General features: G+C 34.0%; 1 protein-coding gene across 1 annotated transcript in view; it reads right to left on the reverse strand.

Annotated features, from left to right (window-relative positions):
• Window positions 1–10244, reverse strand: part of LOC123533364 (uncharacterized) — a 49832-nt gene extending 39588 nt beyond the window's left edge. Inside the window, exons 1-3 of the mRNA XM_053520096.1 lie at window positions 9728–10244; window positions 7867–8007; window positions 2031–2140 (exon numbers count right to left, since the gene is read on the reverse strand). Of these exons, the coding sequence (XP_053376071.1) occupies window positions 2031–2140; window positions 7867–8007; window positions 9728–9934 (458 nt within the window). The 5' untranslated portion in view covers window positions 9935–10244. The remainder of the gene's footprint in view (window positions 1–2030; window positions 2141–7866; window positions 8008–9727) is intronic.
• Between the last annotated feature and the right edge of the window lie 379 nt (window positions 10245–10623).

Here is a 10623-nt window from a genome sequence, read left to right on the forward strand (position 1 = left end):
TTGATGCAATCAACCCAGAAGGCAAATGTGAAGTTTCAATTTAATATCTGCATTTGTTCTTCAGGCAGTTACTTGCACGTAAAACTTTAACCAGAATTTTCTTAGTCCAAAAGGGGGCACAATTTTGACCAAAATACATGTCAGGGTTATGAAACTTGACCCAGTGAGGTTGGCAATAGATCTAAAAATAGAAAAAATCAGTTTCGAAAGTATACGCCTTTAAGTAATACCCGTATGTACTTGCACACAAAACCATGATCAGGATATTTTTCATTACAAAAGGGGGGCATAATTTGGCCAAAATGCGGGTCAGAGTTACGGGACTTGATGCTATCAATTAGTTTTATAACCCCGAAGATACCTGTGAAGTTTCAATTCAATATCTGCATTAGTTTTGAAGATAGAAACTTACATGTAAAGCTTTAACCAGAATTTTATAAGTCCAAAAGAGTGCATAATTTGACCAAAATACATGTCAGAGTTATGGGAATTGACTCAGTGAGGTTCGTTATTGATCTAGAAAAAGAAAAAATAAGTTTCAAATCTATACGCCTTTAAGTAATAGCTGTAAGTACTTGTATGCAAAACTTTTACCAGAATTTTCTAATCCAGAAGTGGGTATAGCTTGACTATAATACATGTTAGAGTTACTGGACTTGACCCAACGAGGTTGGCAATTGATCTAGAAAAAGAACAAAATAAGTTTCAAATCTATATGCCTTTAAGTAGTAGCTGTATGTACTTGCACGCAAAACCATAATAAGGATTTTGTAATTCCAAAAGGGGTCATAATTTGCCCAAAATGCAGGTCAGAGTTATGAAACTTTATGCTATCAACTTGTTTTATAACACCGAAGACACATGTGGAGTTTTTTAATTCAATATCTGCATTAGGTTGGAGATAGTAACTTGCACGTAAAACTTTAACCAGGATTTTCCAAAAGAGTCAGAGTTACGGGACTTGATGCTATCAATTAGTTTTATAACCCCGAAGATACCTGTGAAGTTTCAATTCAATATCTGCATTAGTTTTGAAGATAGAAACTTACATGTAAAGCTTTAACCAGAATTTTATAAGTCCAAAAGGGGGCATAATTTGACCAAAATATTATGTCAGAGTTATAGGACTTGACCAAGTGAGATTGGTAATTGATCATGGAAAAGAAAAAATTAGTTTCAAATCTATACGCCTTTAAGTAATAGCTGTTAGTACTTACATGCAAAACTTTCACCAGACTTTTCTAAGTCCAAAAGGGGGCATACTTTGCCCAAAATGCAGAGTTATTGCACTTGATGCTATCAACTAGTTTTATAAACCTGGAAGACATGTGAAGTTTCAATTCAATATCTGCATTAGTTTTGGAGATAGTAACTGGCATTTAATCTTTAACCAGGATTTTTTAAGTCCACAAAGGGGCAGAATTTGCTCAAAATACATGTCAGATTTATGGAACTTGACGCAGTGAGGTTGGTCATTGACCAAGAAAAGGAAAAAAAAAACGTTTCAAAGCTATATGCCTTTAAATGATATGTACTTACATTCAAATACTTAACCAAGGTGCGACGCCGACGCCAACGCCAGAGTGAATAGAATAGCTAGACTATAATGTGTTCCTTTAAAGACATTTGTGCTTTTATGTGAACGATACCTGTGTACAATGGATTTTAGGCTGTGACTAAAAACAGATCTGAAGCTCCTATGAAATATTTCAAATCTGGTATATAAAAGCGATTTGAATGACTAGTATATTTAATGTATATATATTTTGTAACCATGGTAATCCTAGCCCTAACCTATAGCCAGTAAAATATATATACTATACACTAAGTGCGTGCAGACATGCATATATGTGCGTATTTTTGCCGTGCGCTCTGATTATAATGGTTTTGTGACATGCGCAGAATGAATGCACAAGATCTATATAAGAGACATCGAAAGGAAAATGCTGCAAACATGCGATGAGATTTGCGTGCTCACCACGTTACATTAGTGAGCACCGCACATCAGTTGGACTTTGAACGATACTTACCTTTTCGGATCAGGATGTTTCTCAAGTGAAATATGTATATCTATTCGTGCTCCGGCATTTAGCACAACGGGAATCCTCGAAATGGGATTATTTTCTTCTTTAATCTCAAGCTGAAAAACATGGTTTATTGTTTAACATGTTCTTATATAAAACTGAAGACATTTACAATGCATCATTAGTTGTCAAAAGATAATTGTATGACCTAAAAATTATGATATTTTATGTTGGCAGCACTATCTAAAAAAGGAAATCTTATAGGAAAATATCACTTTCACTGAAATTACAATATAAGCGTCATATATAAATTATTTGTCGCTAAAGGGCAGGGATGTGCCTAATTATAATTGTAATTTAATTAATTATAATTAATTACAAATTTTGATCTGATTGAAAATAATGAATAATTAAGCACAAACTAAATTAAAGTAATTGAAATTAATTAATTAATGACTTAGATTTGGGTTGTAATTGTCAGTTAAATCTAATTACTTTCAATTACTTTGGCTTTTTTTACTGATCAATGGGCCTGTGAAATTTTCAAAGCGACAGTAAATAGCTGACAGGTATCAACAATCAGGTGTTAGAGTTGTTAATCCCTATTCAGTTCTGTTAAGTGTGATACATTTTAGTCACTAAACCTAATAATTAGGAATGTACAGAAAAACGAATATTAAAACTTGTCATTCTGTCGTGGTATTACACATAGTGCACATCATGAATTCATCAGCTCTCAAACATTTTATCCTTCCAAAGGAGAGATAAAATAATTAATTATAATTAATTACGTTTGGCAAAATAATTGTAATTAATTAATTACTTTTTAAAAATGGCTTGTAATTTAATTTAATTTAATTAGCAATTTCCTCTCTGTAACTGGAATTAATTAATTATTTTTGAAAATAATTAGGCACATCCCTGCTAAAGGGTTACCAAATTTTACCTTGATAATTTATATACAAGGTATTTCGAAAGATAATAGAATATAGAACAATTTACTAGAAGTCTACGCTCTCCACAACTCACTTTGCCGTGTTTCAACATGAATTCTCTAAATAACTTAGACACACATGCTGAATAACTCACTCGTGCTTCGCCTCCATGAAACCATTCTACAGGCGTCCAGTTTCAATATATAAAAACGTTGCTCTAGTATTATTTCGTAATGCTTTCATGGTTCGGATGCCATCCGACATGAACATGTAGACAATATGCACATCTTTACTTGGGAATGAGTGTCCTACTACGAAAGATGAATTCTGAGAAATACTTCTGACAATAAATGGTACTACAGTATATTAAAGTCTAATAATCATAGGGCTATCCGACCGGAACATAAAGACAATATGACATCTCTTCTTGGGAGTAAAACAAAATAAGAGTTTTTACGATGTTGCTTGCCTCTAAGACGTCTTTCCTGTTTAATTCGGTGAATTTTTCCGCGCATTGTTTAGATAAGCTACTCAAAATACACGCAAACTAGAGATGCTTTTGAGAAAAGCGCATGTTTCCCACAACTGCCCCTATGAAAAATGAAAAATGTCTAGCTTCTTTGGATAGTCTAGATGAATGGATTCAATTAGATGGTCTGGACGAGTGGATTCAATCAGTAATTTAAGGGCCATAATTTAAAAGTGCATGGGCCGATTTGGCTAGTTATCGAACTTGGCCAAGGCCTTATGGTCAAACACATTTTGTTTAAGGTTGGTGAAGATCGGATGAGAATGACTTAGAGTGCGGACAAGCTTTGTGACAGACAGACAGACTGGAGTAAATCAATATATCTCCCACACCACTGTGTCGTGGGAGACATAATTATAACCCGTGTGCTATATGCTGATTATTACGTTGGTGTATTTACTTAGAGGCCTGTGGACGTTAGAGTGCGGACAAGCTTTGTGACAGACAGACAGAATGGAGTAAATCAATATATCTCCCACACCACTGTGTCGTGGGAGACATAATTATAACCCGTGTGCTATATGCTGATTATTACGTTGGTGTATTTACTTAGAGGCCTGTGGACGTTGATGGTTTCTTCTCACCCGGCTCGGTAGGAAAAAAGCTTATGAATATGCAGTTATGAATAGTGACTAAAATTTCACTATAAACAGCTTTTACACTTTATACAGTCATAGACTGATCAACTAGTACTTCGGAAGGACAAACAGTCGATGTTGTGCAATCTGCCACCTTTCAAGAAAGACCATTGTTCTGACATTGTTAACTGTTATCATGAATTAACCTACTTTGAGATAAAAAAGCATACAAAAGGCCATATTTTGCCTTATTGCTAGCACAGGTCATAACGTATCTAGGCTATAGTATGGGTCCGAGGGCTATATACTGTGAAATCATTTAATTTCATGGGCATGAAATTTCGTGGTTTTGGTCAAAACGGCAATTTCGAGGGGATATGAATTCGTGGATTTCAGCTTTTGAGCATAAAATGAATGGAAATTTACTTGTTCGTTGGGATTAAATTTCGTGGATTGGCTCAACCACGAAATCCACGAAAATTAGTCCCCCACGAATATTAATGATTTCACAGTACACTTATATTTATTACAATGATAATACTTTAGAAAAAAATTGCCAAAGTATCATTTTGATTTTTTTCGCCCTTGTGAAGCCAGTAGGGATTCAGAGTGAGTTATAAAGCTGATAAAAATTATTAACAATACAATTTACAAAAATCGTTAACAATTTCAGAGGGGGTAACAAAAAAAACAAACTTTTGGCAATTAATTAATAACGATCCATCCGCCATCTCAGACAGAATGAAGCATAAAAATTCCCCGTAGAGTATATACCGCCTAGACATGAATAGTAGTATAAAACTGGCTTATATACTACAATTCCAATAAAAGTAACACACTATGTTAGTTTAAAAGTAGCACAAATTAACTTTACAAGTATTAGCTCTCGGGTAACTGACAAAGCCTCGTTACCTCCTACACAGTTACCCAAAGCCAGATATCTCCATCTGCACCTACAACCAGTGAAGAATCAACCAGGAAGTGGATCAGTTATGATTATGATACATGCCAGTAAAATGAGTGCTCAACTCCCTATACGCTCTAATACACATAAATAAAGTTTTTAAATCATTTTGGTTGATTGTGGACATTTACGTTACAAAATGTTTACGTCTATGGCGATTATGTACGTAGTATGAAATGTGAGTGTGTCCTGTGTAGTTTTTGTGAGCTTTATGTACCTACTCAATTGTACGGTCGTAGTCAGAAACGCCGTGTATTTTCAAAAGTAGCTGTTGCTGAGATTGTATCGCCCTCAACTTCTATTTGCAGTTGTATTTTTTTTTTTTTTTTTTTTTTTTTTTCATTTTTGATGCTCGCTGAGACTGTTGTATGGCAGTGTATTAAATAGGATTTAATGAATAATCATAGGCGAACCTGAGCTCATTCTAAAGTGAAATATTTGCAACGTATAGGTATTGCTTTATTAGTTTCCTAGAGTAGGGGTCAGTTATATATTATAGGGCGGCCTATTATATTCGATTTTTTCTGTTTTACACCTTCCACAGCCTCATGATCTTCCTACATAAGATATTTAAACTCCTAGAAGGAAGAGGAATATTCCCATTATACCATTGTAGTGGTATAAATATTGAGTCAAAACAGGACAAAGTTTGAACAAAAATATGTTTTCAATTTTTATCATTTTTAAGCTTGCAATTCAGGATCATATGGCTGATTTTGCATACGAGGAATCGTCATGTTATGATGGTGATTACTTTTAAGTAGAAAAGGAACAAAGTTGGAATATACATATACTTGAGTGTCTTTTCATACCAAATATTTTATCAATAAACGAGTTCAATGAAATAATCAAATGCGAGTTTTATTCATAAAGTTTATATGTAATATTCTTTTTATCACATGTAAACTTTTGCCTCTGAAACGTCAAATGTTCGTCTTTCTGTACCTATTATAGACCAAGTCAGTTTGACTAACGTCTCCTTTGTTTTACTTTGTTTTACTAGTGTAATACCAAAATTATATAAAGGCTTATTTCACTCCCATGACGTTAAACATGTGATTAAGATACTAAAGATGTATTGTGATAAATATTTGTACCAAGTAACATCAAAACGTGGAAAAACAGGTTGAGAATCATCAGACATAGACACTGAATATAGACGCAGTTACGCTTGTCACATCACAGTGTTATAAAAATACATAGGAAAAATTAAAATGTATTTAGGTAATCAAAATGTGCAATCGAGACACTTCAAAAGTGAAATATATTTTTTGAATATACAGTGCATTCGCGGTGCTACGAATAGCAATTTAACGAAATACCGGTATACTACAAAAAGGTGTTGTGGTCCCGGCTGTTTTCCTTCTTATTTCTATGTTACAAAGTCGCGGTTTTACGAAAAGGCAATTTTACAAATAATGCGCTCCTACGAATGTATTTTTATGCCCTTCAAGCCTGTTTTCAACTTGTTTTAGTTGCAATTTTACAAATACCTGTATCGTATAAGTTTCCACACCTTCCATAATGGCGTGAACACGCTTTAGAGTGGAAAGTGTTACGATCAATTAGCTTGGCGTAAACAGTAATTAAAGTGTGACAACTTAGTAATTAAATTCGAAACTCATACGCTGTGTTGATGGTTATTTTTGTCTTCTCTAACTATCAGATCGGATGGCATGTTTCGATATCTATACATCTAAAACAATCACTAGATAAAAGAGATAAAAAATATTTAAGTCCTGATCGTCTGTAAATTGTCGTTTTATTATAATTCCAAACAATTCAGTGAAGGGTAGCTGAATCGGTATAGGCAATTGCTATTTTTGTTCTCGTGCAACAATGTACTCTGTATATGTTTTATGTACAGTGAATAAAAAGTGGAGAAAAAGAAAACAACCCGTTTTACGTTTCAGATTCGAAGAAGATTTGTAGTAGACCCAGATGTACATATAAAATGTGTATACATGTACATGTACTCCGATACGAAAATAACATGTTTAAATATCACGGGTTACAACGTGTAGATATCAAGGTGCTGTGTAGCGAAATTTCCTATGCTGCACTCGAACGAAAATGAGATATTACGAAAAAACGGCAGGTCCCTTGACTTTTCGTAGGATCGCGATTGTACTGTATATTGAATTAATCCCCATTCTTTTATTGTCATATATTTAGACACACTGATCAGCCACTCACGGCGAAACTAGATTGTGACTTTTCTATTAAAATCTAAGAAAATATAAGCGAGCGTGTGGAGGCATTATATATATACCACCGAGTTCCTATCCCGTAATCTCAGAACTCTCGTTACGTGAGATATTTTTATAGATGTATCACATAATAGTCTCCTCCTTACAATTTCGCTTTCGATACCACCAAAAAATACAATTACTTATTTAGTTTAATGTTAATCATAAGAATTGAAATTAGTTCAAATTACAAAAGTGAAACGCTTAACGAAACACAAACCAAAAATTATTCAACCTATTCTTCTTTCAATCGCACTACTGCAATTATTGATAAAAATGTTTTGTACATAAAATTTCTGACATTTCTTGTATATATTTCATATATTAATTAGGAGCCCGTGACCAAGAAGTTCTGCATTAAGGAAGAGGACCCGTAACTACAATCAGCAATTCCCGTTCGTTTACGTGTTCTCCAGATACGATTTCGTCATTCTCCGGCTGTTATGAAAAACAAGTTTACGTAATGCCGAAAGATGCCGTAGTTGCCTACGAAAATACGTAAATATACGAAAATCGCTGATTATCATTACGAAATCAAGTATGTAACATTGATAAACAAGAAAAATGTGATTAAAAAGAAGTTGTACCGGTGGGTAGAAATTTTGTTGAACATACATCTTCTTCGCATATGCATATCCTTGTTCTAATGTTGGATGCAATCCCCAGTTGTGGTCTAAGCCTTCGCACTGGCCTGTCTGCATAGATACACGACAACCAACATACTCGTGCTACGAGAAGTAAGATCAAGTGTTCAGGAGTGTGACAAATCACGAACATTTAAACTACCAAACAATACATGTCATTTATAAATAAATGAACACATTTCAACGGAATATATGTATTATAATCGGCGTGGTAGACTCTTTAACAAAGTACTAAGTATAGATATGGCTTCGTTGGTATTTGTTCTTAGATACCTGAAAAATATACATGTAACCTACACGCACTATCAACTACGAGAAAGGTACTTGTGTCACAAAGTTTTTTCAAAACTTAATATTACAATGCTCATTCCAAATTTTGAGCATAGTCGTAGAATACGAAATCATAACTCGTCTTAAAATTCGTTTTGCATTCTTTTAAGATATATCATTTAAATGAAAACTTGTTTTACTATTGTACTATTGTACAAAAAAAGAAAAAAGTGAATGAAGTATTGCAATGCAATACAAAGTAAAGTCACCTTCTGGAAGGCACCTAATTTTCTCTATACTGCAATATAACATAATGATTTGATATCTGTCAATGATGTATAAACATATTATACTATATATATAATGTGTAATGACACTGTACTAGGTTTAAAATTTGCATAAACAAAAATCTACAGTTGTTGATTGTTTCATAATATCTATAAATGTAAAAAGTATTTAAAATTTTGATGATTGGTTGGAAATATGAGAAACAAAATGTAAGAAATCATCGTATTAGGGAAGTAATTCTGGAGAAAACACACCAACATTTTTTTTTACTCGGTTCCATACCACAAATGAGCTTATTTAAAATATTTCATTGAGTGGACATAAAAATGTCCATGTTTGACGTTCAGATGTGACCTTGACCTAAGGTCTTTGCACTAGGGGTCTTTGTATTTTACATGGTATATTGTCTTATTATGGTGAACGTTAGTGTTAAGTAATACTAAAATCCCTTAATTGATGACAGAGTTATGGACCAGAAAGTAAAAGATGTCCTAAAGACTTTTACCCATGTCAGTGACCTTGACCTTTGAATTAGAGATAAGGGATTGTGTAGGACAAGTTGTCTAATTGTGCTAAGTAATATTACAATTCCTTCATGGATGACAGAGCTACTGTTCATACAAGAAAATATCCTATCGATCTTTGACTTCCAAGTGTGACCTTGATTTTTGAGTTAAGGGTATTGGTATTGCGAACGCCATATTGTCTTACCATGGGGTACATTTGTGCTAAGTATTTAAAGAAATATTAAATCCCCTTAAAGGATTGTTGAGTCACAGACCGGACAGGAAAAAATCTCTTTTTCCTTGACTTCCAAGAGTGACCTTAAACATTCAGCTAAGGGTCCCGAGTTCGCGCATGACACGTTGTCTGATAGAGAAAAATATTTGTGCCAACTGATATTAAAATCCTGTTTTGCATCACAAAGTTCAAACATTTGTTCCAAGCAGCAGTAAAATCTCTTGATGAATGACAGAGTTATGGACTGGACACGAACTTGTGGACGGACGGACGTTCCTACACATAGGTATTTATGTCTTTTAGCAATGTCAAAAAAGCCCTATAAATACTTCCAGAATAAACTGCATCAAAGAAAAGGTACAGTTACCAATTGTTTCTATAGCCACCTAAGTATGCAAATGTAAGTAGGTCTGAAGGTCGGAAGAATGGATGGAAAAAAGCACAATCCTAATCCACGAAAATGGCTTTCAACCAGTAGGCGACTAATAAGAAATTATTTTCTTACCTTTTGCAGGATAGTTTCTGTGCACTTCTTTAATTTCGGGTGTTCATGCAACATTTGAAATGTCGCAGTTTTTATGTCCATGCCAATCACACTTTCTGCAGACGACAAACAGCTTGAAACGAAAATAATGACACATATCCACCAAAGTGCTGTTCTCATGTTGTGTAGTGTGGTCCGTAGTATATTACGTTGACTTACTTGCTTCATACTGAAATAATGCACATAATGCAATAAACAGATCGGGTTTTTTTTCTTGTTTGTTTGTTTTTGTTTCTTTTTCAAAGAATAATGGTACACGGAAAATATGTATTAAAGCTACTCGCCAATAGTTTGGGTTAACATTTTCAAGAATTTTATAGAATATATTTAAGACAGTGAGATATGATAAAGAAGTTGAGGATAAAAGTTACATATTGGTAAAAATGAGAAAAGAATGCAAATTTTCTGCATCATTTCAATAGCGTCTCAACGGTTTACTACCTTCTGCACACATTTTAGTTACTTATATGATTATATCGAAAATTTCTTATTACAGTAAGTTTGTACCACTTCAGAGTTCTCACTTTTTATAGATTATTGATGAGCTTTCTTCGTCTAAAATGCGAGGGTTAGTCCCTTCAAGGCTGATTTTATCGAAAATTGAGTAGGTCTTATAACTTTAGTGGCCTTTCCATATGAAAGCATTTTAAACCCTATCCCAGGTTTCGAACATACAGTGAGGATTTGGCCTAAGGGGCTCTCAATCGCCCTATCTTTCTGGTGAAATTTCGTGCTGTACAATTTGCGAAGGGTTTAGAAGAGCAAATGATTTCCGACAAAGTCAGATAGATATCTTTCTAACAAGAAATAAATTCTAGGATCCTTTTTCCCCGCAATTTTTTTAAGAAAAAGTGGGG

Source organism: Mercenaria mercenaria, chromosome 12 (assembly GCF_021730395.1).
Source record: "Mercenaria mercenaria strain notata chromosome 12, MADL_Memer_1, whole genome shotgun sequence".
Lineage (NCBI taxonomy): Eukaryota > Metazoa > Mollusca > Bivalvia > Venerida > Veneridae > Mercenaria > Mercenaria mercenaria.